At 47.6% G+C, this 22,373-nt stretch overlaps 1 protein-coding gene across 1 annotated transcript in view; it reads right to left on the reverse strand.

Annotated features, from left to right (window-relative positions):
• DPF3 (double PHD fingers 3) overlaps window positions 1-22,373 on the reverse strand; it is a 251,100-nt gene that overhangs the window by 82,655 nt on the left and 146,072 nt on the right. Inside the window, exons 4-6 of the mRNA XM_063090345.1 lie at window positions 16,872-16,999; window positions 9,949-10,044; window positions 4,739-4,817 (exon numbers count right to left, since the gene is read on the reverse strand). Coding sequence (XP_062946415.1) covers window positions 4,739-4,817; window positions 9,949-10,044; window positions 16,872-16,999 — 303 coding nt within the window. The remainder of the gene's footprint in view (window positions 1-4,738; window positions 4,818-9,948; window positions 10,045-16,871; window positions 17,000-22,373) is intronic.

Genomic DNA, 22,373 nt, shown 5'->3' on the forward strand with positions numbered 1-22,373 from the left:
ATATGACCCGGAGGGGTCATGTTCTGAGGAGGGCTCAGTCACTCTATTTGCCTTTTGTCACTAGTCCACCCTAATGCCCTAGCTTGGGGATGGGGACCATTTTAATAGATTTAAATTTAAAAGGCTCAAAATCATATCATCCATTCCATTCCACCTCAAGTATAATTACTACCTAACTCCTGCTTGCCAACCTGACACCTAGAAGCCATCTGTCAACAGTGGACAGGGCTTTGCCTCATAAATAAGGTGTGTGTGCTCGTTAATTAACTTTAAAAGCGTGTTTTTTTCCTCAGCTCTCAGGAGAGCCAAACTCCAGGGTAGGAGGCATATTTGAGGAGCAGTTTGTACAGAAGATGTCCTAAGTATGTCAGTTTCGAAGTTGAAGAAACGGGGATTCACATCCCAGCTTTAGCATTAACTAGCTGTGTGACCTTGGACAAGTCCCTTTACCTCTCTGAGCCTCAGTTTCTTCCTGGTAAAGTGAGATCAGCTGTTGCTGCCTCTCAAGGTTAGTGTGGGGATTTACAGAGATAATCTATGTAAAATGCTTAGGGAATGCTCTGCACACCATCAGCACCCATTGACAGTGGTATTACTATGATTCAGAAAAAACTGAAAAGGGAAAAAAGTCTTCACACATCACTTCTGTGGTGCCGGCAAATGGGGAGAGGTTCGCTTTGCTCCTCCCTACATGGCTAACGCTTAGAGACACAATGTTCTCCCTGAACATTACCCCATCATCACCACCTTCTTTTCTATGATGTTCCTTGAACAAAGAAAATGGAAAAGTGGGTCTCTCATCAGGAGTTGGCCCCAGTGACATTAACAGAAAATCCAGGGTAGGGAACAGTTTAAAGAAAAGAAGCAAACTCTTGAAACAACCTTTGAAACACTCCAGTAGCCCAAACCCAAGGACTCTTCTCACATGTCTGTCCCCAGTTATCATCCCACCTCCAAAATGGGGCTAATGATACCACTAGGATTTAAAGCTACTAACTAAATTAAAATCAAGTGCTGGATTGCTGAGTTTTGTACTGAACTGCTGAGTTTTATATCAATGCTGAAAAAACTGGAAAGGAAGGATTCTAAAGAGACCAACTAAAACCATGATGCAAGCCAGTGGCAATCTGCCTGGAGAATTCCTGGAGACTCAAGAACTTCCAGATGCAAAAAGCAAGGAATAATAAAAGAGCTAAGTAGACAGCAGCCAGAAGCCTTCAAATTTGAATGAAGTTGACCAGTCATTCTCAAAAGTCAGTACAAAGAATCTCCTAAGGAGCTCTCAAAAAATGCAGGCTCCGAGGCTTGTCTCCAGTGATTGTAATGTAGGAAACTGGGTTTGAGGCCCAGGAATCTGCATTTTAATGAGCATCTGGGTTATTTCTGTGCAGGTGGCCCACGTCTACATTTTGAGAAACACCAGCAGCTTTTTCCACAAATTCCTATTCAGTTGCTTTGTTTCTGGGTAATAAACACTTTTCTTTAGGCAAGAGATTGAAAGGGAAAAAACAGAACTTTAATCCTTAAGCTTGGTAAACTTTCAAGATAATTAATAGAGCTTGGTTACTTGCTGGAAAACAAAGTCTTCATATGTACACACACCATAGATTGGGTAAAAAATAAATTACATTCAGATGATTTACTATTTCTCTGAGATGGAATAAATTCAATGGCTGAGTGAAAGGTAAACAGGCAAACTATCTATCACCTGAAGTTAGCAGCTCAGATCATATTTCAACCACCCGTTTTGGACTAAGAACACAATAGGACAACTATATTTAGGAACACATACCAGGAAGGGTTAAATACAACCACATCTGAAAAATAGCTATTACCTCTGCACATAAACCCAGAAAGAGGTGCTGGGGTCCAAGATGTCCTAATATTTTCATAAATAACTCAAAAGATGGAGTGGGAATTATGCAAATCAAACCACAGATGACACAAAAATGGCAGCAATTGCAAATCTGTGGAGAATGAAATTTAACTAACCGGGCTATGTCTTTAAATTTGCCTTTATTGGATCTTGTATCTTGGAGTCACAGATTATTTTATCTGTTTATTGGGACACAACAGGGCCAAATGCAGAGTGATTTATGGAAGAAGGAATAATCAAATGCACCGGTAGAAAAGAGCACACACCTGGAGAGACATTGTCACTGGGGGCAGGATGGGCACTGGGTGGGAAGTTGTTGAGATGGGGTGGGCACAGGCTTCTAGGCTCCACAGATGTGGCTGTGCTAAGAGCTGACATGTAAAATAAACAAGGGAATGCATCTGCTGCTCTTTGAGCCACTTGGCCTTGATGCTACTTCTTATGGGAGTGCTGTGCTTAAGTGGAGACCTGGAAGGGAATTCAGAGCAGAGTGCCACAGAGATTAGGGGGTGCAGCCCTAGGTCAACTGAGACTACAGGGGATGTTAAGAAGACCTCCCATATAGACAAAATGCTGAATGTGCCTATTTGCTGGGGAAAGATGCACAAAAGACAAGGGGACCTAGGAGAGAAAATTTTCAGCTCTTATAAAGGAAAAACAATCATTCAAAGCACAGCTGGAATCATGGAAGAAAGGGCAGCTTATGGTAACACCATCCCTGGGGACATTCAAGGAAGCGACCAGACACCTCCCTACTTAGGATGCATTAGAGATTATTAAAAGCATTTCTTGCCCAGTTTGGGTGTGGGGGGTGCACCTCATGACCTCTCCAAAGGTCATTCCATCCCAAAGGATCACATGTCTGAAGGGCACCAGATAAAAATAAAGTCTATTAATCACTGAGCTGCCACACAGTTTCCTACGAGAGCCAGAGTAGAGAAGGGCAACCTACGGCGGAACTTGCTCCACCAAGGGAGGAAGAGGGAGGCAGTATGTGTGCAGGGAGAGCCAGAAAGCTGCCAGTGAGACTTCCAGAAAGCCAACATCAGCCTGCGATTAGGCCTCCTGAGCCCTGTAGGGCAACAGGAGGAGAAACAGACCCTGTGGGGAGGGCAACAGGAAATAGCAAATAGCACTGAGAGCCCCTAAACAAAGGCCCAGGTGCTGAAAGAGAGAGGTGCGAGGCAAGCACTTTGTGCAGAAAGTGGGGAGCCAGGCAAGAGAGGGACCCCCACAAAGGTGCCTCCTGGATGCAAATGTCAGAGACACAGGTGGGAAGAGAGGAACTGGAAGGGGTGAAGCAAGAGGAAAGGGCACACAGCCTGGGGACATATGGCATTATTATTGGCTGGGAATCCAACGGAAGCTGGAGAGAGCGAGCAAAAAGTAATCCCACTGTCTCTGGTAGCAGAAGGTCATGTAAGGGAAAGAAAGCTGTTTAAAGGAGGAAGAGAATGGCAATGCCTCAGTTCCAAAGCAGTGGGTGGCATCCTCCATAGATGAGCTGCTCCGCAGCTCGTGGGGTCTGAGGACCCTTTCCAGCCCACAGCCCAGAACCAGTCTCCCAAGGGCCAGCACACTTGGGTTCTTATGTGTCACAACGCCACCCAGGAAGCAAGACCCAGGCCAAAGCAGGTGCCTCCTGGTATTGCCAAGAGTAAGTGGACACTAGGGGCTGCTCCCTCCTCATCCTAGAACAGAATGGTTCTGGGGTGGCTATGTCACCTGCAGGAGTGGTCTCAGGAATGTCACCTGCACAGTGTATTATACAGCCAAACAGGTGTCACGGAGTTTGAATTCTTCTAGCAAAATGTTCTCCAACCTGCTGTTACCCCACTGGGCACAGAATAAATTTTTGAAATCAAAAGAGACCAGTGAAGAAGGAGGAAAAAGATGCTGCCCCAGCGTACTCCCCATGCCCCTCTCTCCTGGCTCTCTCCCTGCCTTTGCAGAGACGGTAGACCCTGACAAGACATGCCGGACATCTGAGGGACCACCGAGCCAAGGCCCAGCCACAGCTTTTTGTGGCCATTCTCACAGCAGCCCTTTTCTCCCATGGCAGAGCTCTGCATCCTCAGAGAGAAGACGGGAAGGAGAGGGGTCAGGAGTGTGTCTGGGAGTGTGTCTGCCTCACCACACACGGAGTGAGCCGCTGGCGCCCGATACGGCGAGAAGATGGCTAGGGCAAGCCCTGTACACCCACCACCCCACGCTCCGGAGGGTGAAGGAGACAGAAGCTGTCCTGCACTGACCGTGATCCACCCTCCAGCTGCAATCCTCTCCCTCGGCCCCTCCTCAGCTCTGTCTGCAGACCCTAAACTCAGGAGCCAGGCAGTCACTTGTCCAAAAGAGGTTTCTAAAGCAAGCAAGAAAGGCTGGAGATAGATTGAGGGCCATTTATTAAAGTAAGTCATCATCATAGAAAGATTCATAGCTTGCCCTACCTAGGACAGGAGAGAGAGAGAGGAAGGAAATTAAAGGGAAACAAACGAAAAACCACAGGAGGCAAGTACCATGGTTGAGGGTTTTGAGTTATGCTTTTGTTTGTACCTCTCTGAAACAGAGGAAGAAATCCAGGATGAATCTTAAAGGAGACAGAGTGAAAGAGAGAGCGCCACAAAGGAGGCCACTGTCAGAGAGAGGACCTGCGTCCAGGGCGGGGAGGCTTCCCTTGACTGGCTTCCTTCCCCTCGTGCAGCAGCAGCAGCAAGCACAGGTGTGACTGCGGTGGGGACAGCAGCAGGCGGGCTGGGGTGCAGCCTGAAAGGAGGCAGCGAGCGGGCCCTGAGGCTGGGGTGTCACAGCTGAGGAAGCACAGGACCGGGTGGGGCCAGGGACAGGGGCAGAAGAGCCCATACTTACTGTCACAGACGTAAGGCTTGTCGTGGTCTTCCTGAGAGGCGGCGTCGTGCCTCCTCCTGCCACCTGCAGAGCCTCGAGCCTGGGGAGACATTGGGGGGCAGGGATGCTGGTTACTATGATCATTTCTACAGTTCCTGAGCATGTGCCTGTATCTCCTGATACCATCTTCAGCACAACCTTTGAACTAATATCTACCCTATTCTACAGGTGAGAACACTGAGGCCCAGAGAGTTTAGGCAGCTTGCCCCAAGGCACTCAGCTAGTCTCTTGTACCATCTCATTAAATCTTTACAACTCCAAGAGGTAGGTGCTACCGTGATCTCATTTTGCAGATCAGGAGACTGAGGCAACACAGATAAGTAGCTCGCCCAAGGTCATTTGGCTACTAACTGTAGAGCCAGGACATAAACTCAGGACAGTGACTGAAAAGCCCATATGTACCAGATTCCTACACACTACTGCTGCCACTGGGGCCTCCTCCTCCAGCTCCTGGCCTTCCGGCTTCATGGGCACAGCATAAAGATGCCCACCCTGCTCCCTCAGCTGCTCACCTGATGGGCATGTGGGGAGCGAGAAATATAACTGTAGTCGTCACCCCAGGTTCCTGTGCCCCCATTTGTCACCCCCCAAGTGTGACAAGAGCCAGCCAGGCCTGGCATCCGGGCAGCAGCCCAGGCATGGAGGAGTTCCCCCTCCCCCACCCACACTTGGCCTGCTCAGTAGGGGTGGGCTTCAGCTAAGGCCTCCCTGTGTGGCCTGCCTTGGGCCTCCAGCCAGTGACAACAACCTTGACCCCTCATGGTCTCCTGATACCACCCTGTGTGCGTCTCCCAGAAAGGGTCAGCACAACCTGGGGTGGGGGTGCAACAAGCTCTACCTTCAAGAACAAAAGAGACCAGCCAGAGAGGCTGCTGGCAGCTTGCGGCCCCAGGACAGTGGCTTCAAGAATGCTGTGAGGTTTATTTTTAAACCTCTGTAAGTCTCACACTGGTCACGTGCACAGCACCCAGCCTCCTCCAGGTCATCCTCTGGAAATGACTAGCAGCACACTCCCAACTGCGGAAGGGCCCACTGGGGTCTTTGAGGATGGAGAGGAAGGGGCAGCAGATGAGGCATAAGACACAGCAGCAGCCTGGGGGACAAGGGACACAGGGCAGGCTTTGTCCCAGGGCCTGGCCTGGAACAGTGGTGCCGAGGAGTTCCCGAGGGACAGGCCTGGTGCGCACGCACACACACACACACACACACACACACACACACACACACACACACACACACACACACACACACACACACACACACACACACACACACACACACACACACACACACACACACACACACACACACACACACACACACACACACACACACACACACACACACACACACACACACACACACACACACACACACACACACTGGGGGCTTCACAGTGGAAAGGCCTGTACCCAGGCCTGTGATGCTCACACACTATCACAAAACACACACTTCACGATCAACACACACGCACACGCACACGCACACGCACACGCACACGCACACACACACACACACACACACACACACACACACACTGGGGGCTTCACAGTGGAAAGGCCTGTACCCAGGCCTGCGATGCTCACACACTCTCACAAAACACACACTTCACGATCAACACCACCTGCCAAGCTACCACCTCTGCCACCTCCTCAGCTTGTCTCTCTCCAAAACAAATTACAAAACTCCCCTCCATCCTATGAGTCTTTGCCCACCCTGTCCCCACTCCGCCCCGCACAGGCTGACAGCCAGCAGCCTTCCTCCCCTCACCCTCCTTCCTCAGAGCTGACCCCAAGAGGGAGCTGTGAGGCGCTGGCAGTCACCCCAAGGCACTGACAGTCCTCCCCGCCTGCTCACGATGCCGAGGGCGGTCACCCTCAGCTGCCCTCACCCCCACACCCCTCAGCAAAGCAGGAACAGCTTGACAGCCTGCAGCCCTGTCACAGCCGCCTCTGAGCAGGTGAAAGCAAGTCAAGCAGAATGACGAGGCAACAGCAGACTCGGGGAAGGGGCTCCAGGAGACTAAAAATACCTGGAGGGAGAGGAGGAGGAGCCGTGCGGAAGTGAAGCCGAAGCTCCCGCGTGGCCGCCAGCAGCAAGGGGAGGGCCCTGCTGACAGCCAGATTCAGTTCACTCTGCAGGGCTGAGCTGCAGGGTGACGGCGTGCCACCACACTCCCTGTGCCTCAGTTTCCTCTACTGCAAACCAGGGACTGTAGCTCCAGGGCATGGGAGGGGACATGCAAGGATGACACTCTTACAGTCTCCCGGAAGATCTCAGGCTTGGAAACTCAGAATCCTACATGTCCTGCTGGAATGTCCCCTCCTCAGAGAAGCCCTCCCTGACCGACTCATGTCCACTCATATCCGCTCCGTCGTCTCCTTCCCCTACCCTGCTTGTGATTCGAGCACACCTAGCACTGTCAGGCATTACAGAACACACGTGCTGTCTACTTGATCGTCTGTCTCCCCCGCATGAGGGTGCAGGACATGTCTACTTGGACCACCACAATTCTTAGAACCAGGCGTAGGGCCAGCCACACAAGAAGCATTTAATAAACGTTTGCCGAAGAAAGAAAGAAATCAATCAGTCAGGCAGTGAGGCAATCATCTTTCGTTCTTCCCCTTCATTCTCTATATCAAGTGCTACTGTGTCTTCCTTCAAAGGCCACCTCAGGCTTTGCAACTCCTCTCTGTTCCACACTCTAAACCACAAGCTCATCAGCTGACCCCTGAACTGCACTGCTCAAAAAACCCACCAGCTGGGGTTTTCCCTTCACATTGCCCCAGCCAAGCCATCCTGCATGACTGCCAGGCCACTTAGATAAAGGGATGGAGGACGGGAGCCCATGGTCATTCATTCACTCATTCACACGTCCATTCACCACCACCTACAACCCACTCACACATCCAAAGCAACCTAGCGCCCATCCCATCAGGCTCACCCGATGCCCATGCTCTGTCCGCATCTTTGTTTTTATTGATCCCTGACATGGACCAGCCTCTCCTCTGCCCACCACATCTGATCCCTGCTGTACCCCCAACTAACATCCCACTCCTCCAAGCATCTGCCTCTTGTCACATGGAGGAGTAAAAAGAGCATCAGCCTTAAACTTAGACGGCCACAGGTTTATACACCAGCTACATGTCTTGGACAAGTTACTTCTCTAAGCTCTTTAGTTTTCTCAGCTGTGAAATGGGCACAGCAACACCTATATAGCAGAGTCGTTGAGAGGGTTAGAAGAGTGTGTGAAACCACAGGGGACAGCGCTCAGTGCCGGTGAATTATTTTCCCCTCCTGCCCACGTTGATCTCTCTCCTCTGAACTCCTATCACGTTTGGTGAGTGCACAGTCAGAAGCCTGCTCTTCTCTATTTGTATCATGGGTATTAACTTCTCCCCCATCCTAAGGTCCTTGAGAGCAAAGATGGTATTTTTTTGTTTATTATGAACCCCTAACACAGCACTGTGCTATGCACACAGCACAAAAGCTCTATCGCATGTATGAGCTCGGTTAATTTCTACAATTAATGAGTTAGAACAAGTAGTGTTATTCCTATTTGGCACTTGATGAAAGAGGTTCTGACTTGTCCATAGTCACAGGGCCAGTAGAAGGAAGAGGACCTAGGTCTCCAAACTCTATCATAGAAGCCTCTGAAGCTGACTGTCCCAAAGAAGCCAATCCTTGCTCCCTGAGAACTGCCCACCCCACTCCGCTCCTCCCAATCACACACTGGTGGGCCACAGCAGGCACGATGGACCACATGGCCCTGCCCCACTGACCATGGTTATTGGCTGGCTCAAGGACTGGATAGTAGATATTAGAATATTTGTTATTTGAGTTCGGTATGATAATGATATCTGTTAGAGATATACACTGAGGTATGTGCCAGTTAAATGATAAAATGTCTAGGACTTGCTTTCAAATACTCCAAGAAAAATAAAAATCAAATAAAAACATAAACCAACAAAAAGTAGGAGAAAAGAATAAATGAGAGAAGATAGTCAAAATATTGACAATTAGTGAAGCTGGGTGACAGCTATGTCAGGATGTACCATCGGATAGCTGCCCTGCCCAGACTGAGAAATCCCAGCTCCTGTCAACAGGTTAAAGCATCTTAGCTCACAGTGTGGGCAGCGCTAGACTACTTGCAACAGTCACCTGAGAATTTGCTTATAATATATTTTAAAGCCCTACCCCAGACCTCCTAAATCAGAATTTCTGAGTGTGGGTCACAGGAATCTATATCTCAGTAAGCTCTCTTGGTGATATGAACATTCGCCAAGGCATGAGAACCACGAGAGTAGGAAAGCTGGCCATAATTATCACTGGGCAAACCCACGGGGCACCCAGGAATACCCTCTTGTCCCTGGGAGGGGTAAGGGTCCTGCCTTGAGCCTGGGGAGCCAGGCCCTAGGCCTAAGGGAGTTAATTCTCTGGTGGAGAGCAGCAGCTTACCCCTGGAGGTCCCACTCCACCCAGTCACTGTCAGATGCCCTTGAAGACCCCTGAAGGGGACCTCAGAAAGCCCCTTTGGGCTTGAACATGAGGATGCTGGAGACCCATCCTGAATGCCTGAAAGCACCACCCAGGCCTGGCTCCCTCCCCTCAGGGACCACTCCTGTTTTTATTCCTTCCACCGTGGATTCCCCTCTGCCGTTCCCTGGGCTCTGACCTCTTCCTCACCCCATTCCAGGACCACAAGCCTCCAAAGCTCACGCCAAACCCACTTGGAGCCATTAGTTACAGCCCCCACACTTCCCCAGGATGTTCCTACTCTCTACCTGGTGAAGCGTACCCCGAAGCAGGTGTCCCAACCCTGTCATTCGGGGGCAGCCTCAGTGACAACAGGCAGGAAACCTTCGGCCCTCTTTAATGACCCAGCATGAGTACAACACACACATGCTCCTCGTCCTCCACCCTCCCCCTGCCTCACTGTCCTCTCGGGGAACCGTCCACCTCCTCTCCTCCTTCTTGCCAGCTCTAAACTCTTCCAGATTTCTGACCTGGGATCAGAAATCTTCTGGAGTCTTCCTCTCTGAGTGTTCTCCCAGTACGACCATGGATAGGATCTCCATCTAGCTGCAGTGGGACCTTGGGTCTGGGGATCAATTGTTTCCTGGCCTCGGCCTCCCCGGTCTCTTTCCTCCCTCATGGCACCCCCAACTTACCCGTCCTCTGGTCCTATTCTTTCGCTTGGGAATATCTTCTTCTAAATCCTCTTCTTCATTCCCTTCTTCGACATTTTCATCATTTTCCAAAACCCTCTGAAACAAGAGGAAAATAAATAGAAGAGTTAAGAAAGAAAATGCAAAGGACAAAACCATGCAAGGGTAATTTTGGGGTGTTCTGTTTTGTTGTTTTTTAACAAAGTGAAGATGCTTGGGAAGTCGGGCCTCTGCAATGCTGCCCAGGAGATTGGGCTCTTGGTGGTACTGACACCCTCCCAAACCCTTGGGCACCTCCCAGCCAAGTTCTCCCAGAACACTGAACCCCTTTTCAACTCGTTTTGCCCAAGAAGAGTTTTCTAACAAGAGAATATTCTGGTACAAGTGCTTTTCTATGTTGGGCCAAGATGTTTTATCAAAACTTACTTTCTTAAATGTAACGTTTCCTTGTGTTCCCAAAGGGCCACTTCAGAAATATTTAAAATACGTTTATGCTTTCCCTGCCATTCTGGAATCCTGCCCTGTTTGATGAAAACAAGTAACTTCCTGTTCATTTGACCAGATTTAACATTCTTATTCTGTTCATAATAATCCATACTCTTTTTTTTAAGAAAAATAGATTTTCATTACAGCGCATGACTTGTGCTTAAAGATCTGAATTCAAATTATCCCTCTCCAGCAGCCCTGTGAGTCACGTTGCCGCATAGAATTCTATTTCCATTTCGCAGGTGAATAAACTGAGGTTGAAAACAGTTTTCACTGTTCAAGATCAGACAGCGAAGCCATGACCAAAGCAAAGTCAGGTTCATCAGCTCAGTTTCCCATTCATTTCTCAGCCCTGGTGACTGAGAATTCCAAGGTACATTACAGCATACTGTTCGTGGAGGGCCCCCCCTTTAGAGGAGGGGGTCGGGGGAGGTAGGGTACTTACCTCTAGGTTCAAGGAGGGATAAAAGATTGTGGCAGAGGACCCAGCGCCCCATAGGGGGAGAAGGATAAGAGGGAAGGGGCATGGAGCTCACTGGACTCCATATGTCAGGGCTATAGGGCGTTCTTTATGAGCTTACTGTGTGACCTTGGGCAAGTCACCATCTCTTCATGCCTCAGTTTCCCCAATTATAAAATAAGAGTTTATTCCTTCATTCAGTCTACAAACATGTATCTAGTGCTGACTACATGCCAGGAACTGTGCTAGGCAAGCTACGAAATGGGTCCTGGCCCCAAAGGAACTTTACAGTCTAATGAAGGGAAGACAGATTTAAACAGCATACATCACCATATAATTACAACTTTTATAAAAACGGTGCAAGGCAAGTTCAAGGTGCCATGAGAGAGTGTTGGAAGGGAATTCTACCTAATCTGAGAGTTGAGGAAAGCTTACCTGAGGATGTGACCTAAGGGAGTTGGATCTGGAGGAGGAGCAAAGACTGGCCTTGTGAGTGGGGACAGAGCAGGCAGGGAAAGAGGGAAAGGTGACAAGGCAGAGAGAAGAGCATGAGCAAACTCCCTGAGGCAGGGAGAGGAGCACGGCTTGTCCAGGGAGCAGAAAGAGGCTGGGGTGACCAGAGCTCAGGGGCTCAGGGAGAGATAGCATAAGATGGAGCTAGAAAGGTGGGCAAGTACCACATTGCCCAGGATAACACCATCTCCCCATCCTGTGGCGTCAGTGCAAAAGTCACACAAACTATGAACAGGCTTAGAAAGCTGTGTACTGCACGGTGTCTGATATTGCCATCACTGTTCAAGTGGCCTCCTGGACAATGTTTCTGGTCCGTCCTCAAAGCAGGAAGCCCAGGAGTGAGTTACCAGTGATCTTCTGCCACTGCCTGCTTGCCAGAGTGTCCTGCTCCAATCACAGGGGTCAGGATACTGATGGTCACTCAGTCCTTCCAAAGAACTCAAACAGGTCTAGTGAGTTCTTCTCTGGTTTCTCTGCTAGGTTTATTTGGGAAGCCACAAGCTGACAGTACTTATGGGTGTCTGGGCCCACCTTAGCCATCTAACAGAGAAATAGCATCGTCTGCTGGGCACCACCTCTGGTCCACAGCTAGGAAATGTCGGCCTACGTCCAGAGCAAACCCCTTGGGTTCCTGACTTGTAGGTAGGAACACTAGCGAAAGTCAAGCCAGACAATGACAGGTTAAGTGCTCTGCAGCCACTGGTGAAGAGGTATGGTGTGAATATAAGGTATATTATCACAACTGCTGCTGCTGTTCATATAGCCATCTTGAAAACTTTCCAGGTCTTGACGTCATTTAATCACGGTAAGTTCCAAGTACCTCAAATAGAAAGGTCATGCCTCTGGAATCTCAGTACAGTTCTGACTCTACTCATTTTTCATTATAAGGATATTTATTACCTGCAATGTGGACTCTGGATTGGAAGGTGAAAGACTGGAGAAGGCGGCTGAGCTAGTCCCCAGAACACTGCTTGGCTTTGATTCCAGCAGTAAACTGACTTCTCTTCCCCTGGAGGCTCCCTTCCTCTTCCCGTCAGCTTCCCTGTGACTCTAGAGCCTCCCTGGGACCTCGGATGTGATGGCAGCTGCCCTAGTGTGTTTGCATTTCCTGCAATGTGGCCCTGACCCCAGAAGCCTCTCTACGTAGCTCAGGAGGAGCCAGCAGTTCCTAACAAACAAAAGTGTCTCGGCCCAGGCAGCAGAGGGGGAGTCTTGTATTAGGAGTGAAGGGCAGGGGTGGTCCAACAACAGAATCAGCTGATCCCCTGCTGACATTCCCTGTCCAAGGACATTATCTGAAAAATAAACACATTTTAAAATAACTTTTCTCCCTGTTGCTCTAAGCAGTCTTTACAGTGATGATAACAGTGATTTGGAGTTGTGTTTTAAAAAAATAAATAATTCCTTTTTCAAGACTCCATTATCTCTGGCCTGGAATACTACAACAATCTCAGAACTGATTTCCCTCCCTCTACTGCTGGCCTGTATCCAATCTCTTCTCTATGCAACAGCCAGAGGGATCTCTATGAAATATAAACTCACTGCCCTGATTAAAATCCTCCACATGGCTTCCTTTTTCATTTCACATGACACCAAAAGCCACTTCCGTGTCCTGTGAGACCTGAGTGATCTGGTCCCTGCCCACCTGTCTACTCCATCCTGGGCTTTTCTCTCCCTGGCACCATGCTCTGGCCACACAGGCCTCCTGTCTGGTCTCGAGACATGATGAGCTCTGACCTATGTGGGGGTGTCACACACACTGTTTCTCGTCCCCGGGATTCTCACTTTGCTGGCTCCCTGTCATCCCATAGAACTGAGGGTAAATCCCCCGTCTGCCTTAGGACACTACCTAGATTCTGTCCCACCTCTTACATTGATCTTCATACTGGTGGTTCTTCTCATGGCATTTATCCTAAAATGCAATTATTTTATTTGCTTTACTTGTTTTCTGTCTGTATGTCATACTAGAATATGAGTGGAGGGGACAGGTCTCTTTTGGGCTCTGTTTCTCAGAGGATGCTCTCATTAAACTTTGGTCAAATGAAGGAATAAATGTATGAAAAAATATAGCTCATTTTCTACATATGTATTTTAATAATGTAAAGCCAATAAAACATGCAAATTCATTTGGCTTATATGGTCTTGGTTTTATCTTCTAGCACAGCAGATAGTAGCCACGTCTCTGCACATAGTAGACATTCAGCATGTGTTGGGGGTGATGGTGATGATGATGATACAACAGTGATGACCCATGTACCAGCGAGTGCTAGAGAAGAAGAGCTCAAACCCACCACCAGCTGTAGAGAAGGGCTACACATCACTAGAGTATCAAGACTCTGGGCAATGGTTCTGCTCCATTCACTGACTGTGTCAAATTACACTAACTGAACAAAAAATACTCTGACAGGTAATACAGAGATGGTAGACCTTGACTTCACAACCTGACGGTCCAAAAATGGGGGCTAATACATGAACAGCAAATACACACACGCATGGAAGAAAGCAGTAGCTGTCCTAAACACCAGAGCAAGAAGAGATCCCTCTGGCTGGTGGGGGATCAAGGAAAGGCTTGATAAGGAAGGTGGCGTTGAGGCTGAGCCTAAAAGATGAGTGGAATTTGTACATGTGGAGATGGAAGAAAAGGCACGCCAGACAAAGGGCACAGCATGACCAAAGACACCGAGGGAACAAGGCTGCAGAACAGAGGAAGTAACGGAGTAATGGAGAGTAAGCCTGAAAACTAGGCTAGGACAAGAGAAGGGAGGCCTAGGAAGGTCATGCCCATTGTGTTGGGTTTATTTAGTAGGAAACAAAAGGGTTTTTAGCAAGGGAGTGGCACAAGGGTTTTGCCTCAGAACAGAAGGTCAGCTAGAAAAGTAGGACGTGTTGGAGAGGGGAAGGACTGGGGACAGGGTGACTTGCCAGAATCTGTTCACTCATGCACCCTCTGGGCAAGTACTCATTGTGCGTCTATTACGTGCCAAGCACCATTCAGGTGTGTGAGATATATTAGTTAGCAAAAATAGTCAAAGGATCCTCCTGCCCTTGAGGAGTTTACATTCTATTAGAAGAAAACAGACAATAAATAATATAATAAGTAAATTTCAAAGTACGTTATATGGTGATAAAAGTAATGGGAAAAAGAAAAGGAAAGGAGAGGAACAGAATCAGAAGAGCTGGGGTGGGCAGGGCACAGGCTGAGGTATTAAACAGAGCAGTCAGGGTATGCCTTGTAGAGAAGGAGAGATAAGAGCAGAGGCCTGGAGCACGCAAGGGTGAGAGCCAAGCAGGCATCTGGGGGAAGGACTTTCCAGACAGAGGAAACAGCCGGAGCAGAAGCCCGATGGCAGGGGCATGCCTGGCACGTTCTAGGAGCAGCAAAGAGAGGTCGCACCTGGAGCCAAATGAGCAAGGAAAAGAGGAAGGAGCCCAGTCAGAGAGGGGTGAGAGGGCTCTGACTTTCACTCTGAGACCAAAGGGGCCACCACAGGGTTTTGAGCACAAGAATGATGGAAACCAACTTAAATTTTAAGAAGCTCCCTCTCCTTTGGTACATCCAGACATCAGAATATTATTCAGCATTAGATATAAATGAGCAATCAAAGCCATGAAAAGGCACGAAGAAACCTTAAATGGACACAGCTAAGTAAAAGAAGCCAATCTGAAAAGGCTACACACTACAGAAGCCCAAGCATATGACACTCTGGAAAAGGCAAAACTATGGAGACAGTGAAAAGATCAGTGGTTGCCAGGGGTCAGGAGGGAGGGAGGGAGGGATAGGCAGAACACAGAGGAGTTTTAGGGCAGTAAAACTATTCCATTTCATATTATAATAGTAGATATATGTCATTATAAATTTGTCCAAACCCATACAATGTACAACATCAAGAGTGAACCCTAATGTAAACTATGGACTGTGGGTGACAATGATGTGTCAACGTAGGTTCATGAATTGTAACAAATGCACCACTCCAGAGGGGGATGTTGATAACGGGGGAGGCTGTGCATGTGTGAGGGCAGTGGGCATACAGGAAACCTCTGTTCCTTCCAATCCTGAGAACCTAAAACTTCTGTTAAAAAAAATTTTTTTTTCTTTTTTAAAAGGCTCCTTCTCTGGCATGAGCAGAGAGACTATTGAGAAGGCAATCACAGCCACTCAAATGAGAGATGAGAGTGGCCTGGATGGGGTAGCAGTGGTGGCCGTGGGGAGAAGGGGCTATGCTCTGGATTTACGTTGAAGGCACAGTCAACAGGATTCCTGACGGATGGGATGGTGGATGCGAGAGAAAGGCAGGAGTCAAAGACGACTCCAAGGTCTGTTACACAAATAAAGGTCACAGTTAATGAGGATCTTTACTAGGGCTGAAGCTCACGGAAACAAGAGGAGGGAACAAATAAAAGCCAGGTTGTGGCAACTTCATGGAAAAGACTCAACCATTCATCTGAACACAGCAATGGCAGAGAAGAAGACCAGAGTCACTGATTCATTCATCACCTTTACTGAGACCCTCCTGCGCAAGGTCCCAGGGATACGATGGCAAACACGACAGCATGGTCCTGACTTGATGGAACTCACAGACTGGTGGTACTTATTAAGCAAACCAAAAATGTATTTGTTATTATTATTAATTATAATTTTAATAAAGTAATATATAAATTAAGTAAACATAAACATTAAGTTAAATATTAAATTAATAAATATATAATGTGTATAACATAAAATAGAAAAATTAATATGCAATATAAATTTAGCATAAATATAGGTTAACTTTAATAATTTAATTATATTTAATTATTTGTGCTATTTAATATTAGTATTAATTAATATTTTTACAATACTCTGTGCCAAGCAGTGTATTAGACACTGTAGCAGGGGATGAAAAACAAATAAGAAAAGGCAGCAGCAACACCAATCTAACCCTGTGTAGTGGTGTGAACAGAGAGGAGTAGACACATGGGGATAGAAGCAACTGCCCTGCAGGAGGGTGATAGCTAAACTGGCCATGAAGGATGCACGTGTGTGCTGGGAAAGGACTGAGGAGTCTGCTGAGCCAGAGCCGGGCTGGGGAGTGAGGACGGAGGGACAGGGGTGAGGCAGGGACCAGCTGCTGCAGACACCCCTGAGTTTCGAGCCTGGACAGTGGACTGTGCGTTCCACGGGGCCGAGCACTCAGTCTGTTTGGGTCGCAAGGACCTAGCACAGTACCTGGTGCTTAGTAGGCTTAATAAATACATCTCAAATGGAAGAATGGGGAAATCAAGAGAGAGGAACAGACTGGAAGGGAATAAGGACTTCTTCTGGGGAACACGTTAAATCAAAAAAGAGTTGGTGAGCTTCCTAACAACGGTTGCCATGAGGCAGTGTGAGATGTCACCCTAGCCCGTGAGATGAGGCTCCAGAGCCGGTGCTGGAGTTCTGGAAGCTCAACAGGGGTGCCACATGGCTCCCCCAGGGGCACAGAAATACCTGTATTTCCTGGACGCTCTCCTCTTCTCTGGCATCCACCTTCTTCTCAACCCCCTCACCGCGGAGCAAGGCTTCCAGCGTGGTGCTCTCTGAGGTGAAGCCATCTTTCTTCAAGGGCAGCTCTACTTCTGCAAAGAAGAAACAGAACAGCAGGTCAGGCCACCAAGAGCAGGTGGAGCAGGTGGCACAGGAGGGATGGTCCTTGAGGCTATGCAAAGACCACAGCTCCCGGGTGGGACTCCAGATGGCCTGTGCTCTCTCCTGGAGGAACAGGAACACTGGACTTGAGTCTAGCTTTTCCGGCTCCATTTCATAATCCCAGAGATAGATCCCGACCCTGCCCGCACCCTCAGGGTAGGCTGAGGCAGAGCAGAAAGGCTGCCAGAGGAACACGGGATCAGACGGTCTGAGTCTCAGTCTTGCCTCTGCCACTCTCCGGCCGGGTGACACAGGGCAAGGTGCACGAGTTGCCTGGAGCCTGTTTCTGCATCTCCAAAGTGAGGAATACAATGCCCAATGCCACGAGTTTGCTTTGGGGGGCAGAAACATGTTCATGTATGTTCAGTGTTTTGAAAACTCTCAGTCAGTACACCAGCATTGCCTCAATTATCATTTTTCCCTCCATCTCTCCCACCTCTTGCCTGGCAGGTCCACGACCAACCACCCCATGGCCATGTGGGCTGCCTGGCCCCAGTGTACTCCATGAACAGTTACTTCAGCCTCAGGGGGGCTGCTCTCATCAGCTCACCGGAACTGGAGGCCTCAAAAGCCAAGGGAAGGGAAGGAGTGAGGCAAATGCCGGACAGGCCTCAGACCAGCAGAGTGGTACCGCAGTGAATACGCACCAGGACAGATGGGCGGAGTGGGTGCCACAGTGAGTGCACACCAGGGGGGATGGGCGGAGTGGGTGCCGCAGTGAATATACACCAGGGGGGATGGGCAGAGTGGGTGCCACAGTGAATATACACCAGGGGGGATGGGCGGAGTGGGTCCTGCAGTGCCCGTGCACCAGGGCTTTTTTCTGATAACATCAGGAGTCTGACGGGCTAACTAAGGCTGAGGTCACCAGGCCAACTGAGCAGTGGTAGCCAGAGCCAGCCCTGCCCATGACAGAAACCAGAGAAAGAGGTTGAACCCCTTCCTCGAGGTGTTCCCCAAACTCCTAACCTGACAGAGATTTTGTTGTTTTTTTAAATTAAAAACAGAAACCAAAGTTACAAGTGATTATATTTTGATTTACTACAAAATATTCCTGCGTACCCCTCCCTGTCCCTGGCAGTTGGAGGTGGGGTTCCTACCACTGTATCAGGAAAGGTGGGTGTACAAACACGATGTGGGAGAACAGTCGGGGGAAACAAACGGCCCACTGCTGGGGGGAGTTGAGAGTATAGGGCAGGGACTATTTACAGAGGTGTGGACAGGACCCAGCAAGGAATGGTGAAGTGCCCCAGCAGAGTTTCCGGCGAGGAGCCATACCACCGCCATTCCTGCAGGGACAGAGGGAGAAAGCACCAGAGGAGAGCAGGGCAGGAGCTGTGGCCTGCAGCGCAGGAGCCCAGAGGCCAGGGGACCAGGGGAGCCATAGCCCAACTGCTCTCTCCGCCTTCCTCCATCTTCTTGCTGTGCCCTCGCCCATTGGCCAAGCTCAGGGAGCCTCAGTGATGTACTGGGGCACAGCACAGCATAAAGGAGGACAAAGGGTGGATCTGGAAGGGCAAATGGAAGCCAGCAGCACCACAGAGCCCTGCTCCACTGGGCTTTCTTCTGACTCCAGTGGAACTCCACCTACCCTTTCCATTTCGTCCACCAGAAAGAGATGTAAGCTGACCAGTCCACAGGGAAGGGGCAACCGGGCATCCCACTAAAACTGAACAAATACACATCCATGGGTGACCGGACCCCAGAAAAAGAAAGCAGGAAGGAGAAACAGTATCTAAAATCTTCTGAGAGAGGCAAGGTCTTTGGGATTTTTCTTACCAAAAAAGGAGAGCAGAGGAACCACCTCCATCAAGAACTCCCACTAAATCAGCTACCTCTGGAACACATCCATCCATCTATTCATTCAACAAATGTTTACCAAGCACCTGCCACGTGACAACCACTGTGCTGGGACTAAGTACAAAGTAGGTGAACCAAATAAAGACAGGCCCTGCTGTTAGGTGGTTTACAGTCTGAAGAGACATTATATGCTAAATACAAAATAAAGATGCAATTATGAATTGTCTTAAGTGCTCTGGAGGAAAACAACAGAGTGAAATGTGAAAGAATAAAGGGGGATAGGGTCTACTTTAGATCACAGAGTCAGGGAAGGCCTGTGTGATGGAGTCACATTTAAGTGGAGTGTCAGAAAAATAGTCAACTGTGTGCTTTAATGAGTTCGGAACATTCAGCTCCATAGCTTGCTCTGATGACATATTACCTTTTCTCCTAAGTCAGAAAAGTCTTCTAAGTGTCTAATCTAAAACAATTAAAGTATGTTGTCTCATGTCCCATCCTCAGTCATGAGAGAACAGATGGTCACCATCTCTCAAGCTTGCAATAATCGTGTATACATATATATATGAAGTTCATATTTTAGTATCCCCCTTAGCCTTCTCAATACTAAATAAATCTTATTTCCAGAATTGCACAGCACTTTAGAGCATTTTAGATCATCTAATTCAATCATCTCATTTTATAAATGAATCACCAAGGCTCAGAGAAGTTAAGTAACTTGTCCAAAAGCCACATGGCAGGACAAGAATTCAGCCAAATGATCTTTCCAAAATGCCACTGAGATCATGACAAGAGCCCCCATTCACTGGATTCTTATTAGTAGTTGATAGGCCCAGGCTGAGCCTCAACCGTGCTTTGGTACATTTATATACATGCTGAGGGCTTGACACATAGTAAATATTCAAAATGTAGCGGCTGTTATTGTTATTGCTATTGCGTTGTATCAATTTATCCCACCCCACTCAAAAGCACAGTTATTATCCCATTTTACAGATGAGGACAGTGCTGCTTAAGGAGGTTTAGAACTTGCTTAATATCACACAGCCAGTAAGGGGCAAAGTCCAGCCTTGAACTCAATCTGCCTCTCGAACCCATTCACCTGGTTAGACTGCACGGACTCCACCCTGCCTCTCTACCATCCTTCCTTGAAAGTCTTTTTCCAAACCTCTGTGAATGCGTTTTCATTGCATTCCTAGACTCTCTCCATAGTCTTCATATTTCAAGATAAAAGGCAGATTTTTGCTGAGGCTGAGGGCAGGTTTGTGCCATGGTTCTGGGCTCTGCTCTATACAAACATCCCCATGCGGTGTTCACCCTTCCACAACAGTATCGACCCCATACAGAATCTTCCATCAGTTGTGAATTTCCTCCTCTTCCTTCTGCTCCTTCTTCCTCCTCCACTAAATATGCCTCCATCCTGCTTCCCCACACTTCAGTCTACTCTCTTGGTCCTCTTGAACAAAACTTTACCAGATCATAAGAATCAAGAGGGAAAATGGAACCAAAACAGAAAAAGTGAAATGGGCTCTCTCACATGCAAAGAGCTAGAAGCCATCTCCAACAGCATCTAGAGTCCGATCCCTTAATGAGGAAAGTAAAGCAAAGAAAGATTTAGAGAGTTTCCCGAGGTCACAGAGAAATTTAGTGGCATCATTCTTCCCTAATTACCAACATATTTAATTGGCTCATAGGATCTGCTTTCAGACAGCCCTGGAGTCAAACCCTAGCCTTGCCATTTATTAGTAGGGGGACCATGGGCTAGTTATTAAACCTAAGTCTCCATTTCTTTATGTGTTAAATGAGGGTGGTCATAGTATATATTTCATAGTGTTGGTGTAAGAATAAAACAAGGTAATACACTGCATAGAGAAACTCTGAAAGGACCCACCAAAAAAAAAAAAAAACTAGATGAGAAACAGGGTAAAAAATGAGGCTTATCAATTTTTGTTTAATTCTATTCAAAACTTAGATTCAAAATTAGATCATACAGTATATGTAAAGAGCCTGGGACATTGTAACTGCCCTACAAATGCTAAATGTTACTATTGTCAAAGTTTGAATAGTTCTGATTTTAATGTTGTACTGTCCAATGGAAATATAATGCAAACCACATATATAATATTATACTTTCTAGTGGCCACATTTTTAAAAAGTAAAGAGAAGCAGGTGCAATTAATTTTTATATATTTTATCTAACCCAACATTTCCAAAATATTATTACCATTTTGACATGAAATCAATACAAGAAATATTGATGCAATATTTTATACTCTTTTATTTGCACCAACTCTTCAAATTCTGGTGTGTATTTTGCACTTACAGCACATGTCAATTCAGACGAGCCTCATTTCAAGTGCTCCATAGCCACATGTGGCCAGTGGCTACCACATTAGACAGTTCAGATTTATAGCATTACAAATAACATTTATTATGATTTTGCTTCCAAAAAATAGAATCTAAATGTGGTTCTTAATGTTGCCTAATTAATACCCGGCAGAGTGCCATCCCAAGAGTAGCATTCTAACTACTGATAAAACCTGGCTGCAAAGCACTATGGGTAAGGCTTGTGAGGTCAGAGTGAAAGGTAACCGCCTCAGCGGACAAACCAGCAGAGGATGCATTCCCTGGCATCTGGCCACAAGAGGTCCCAGAGTGAGGGGGGAAAAAGGTAACAGGTCCAAGCTCTCACACAATGCATGTCCTAGATACACTCCTGTTGAGCCCTTAGGGATTTCATTGATTCAATTTTATTCTAATATGGCTCATCTGGATATAGGATTGAGTAATTCTTCAAAAGTGTATTTATTTTGAATAAATATACAATTTGGGGACCACATAACCTAACAGGAGCCATCAAACATTTAACATTAAAAGAATATGGTGCAAAACATACACATAATTTATCTTAAATTAGCCTGATTTTATACACATGGATATAAACCCATGGATCGTTACTCTCTCCAGAGCGGCAGCAGCTGTCACCCAAGCCAGCCGCCTCCCTGGGCCCCTGTAAGCAGCTCTGCCTCCACTTCTAATTGGGAACAGAAATACTCCTTGGGTGACTTCCAGCACGATCCATCACACCAGAGACAGCTTCTGTGCAAACCGAAGCAAATCGGTTTCCAAATAAGAAAAAACCTCTTAGACAAACAAGGATTGAAGCACAGAAAGTCTTTTAAAAATAAAAAATAACACAAATAAAACCAAAGCAAAAAAAAAAAAAAAAAAGCCAGTATATAAAGAGCAATAGCTTCTTTCCAGGGCTACAGACAGGGCTGCATCCTCTCGAGGGCTGATCAAAGCCACAAGCTTTTGACACAGGTGCCCCAAGCCTGCCACCCAATACACCGAAAGAAAAGCTTCCACTGGGTTGTTGGAGCCACCAAGCTCATTAACAGGATGCCGGCGAGATGAGTCTGAAAGTGCAACATGGGAGCACAGTGAGTAATTAAATCCCAGGTCATTTAAAAATGCAAACGCCTTAGAAGTCACCGGCTTACAGAGCCT

This window comes from Cynocephalus volans, chromosome 3 (genome assembly GCF_027409185.1).
Source record: "Cynocephalus volans isolate mCynVol1 chromosome 3, mCynVol1.pri, whole genome shotgun sequence".
Lineage (NCBI taxonomy): Eukaryota > Metazoa > Chordata > Mammalia > Dermoptera > Cynocephalidae > Cynocephalus > Cynocephalus volans.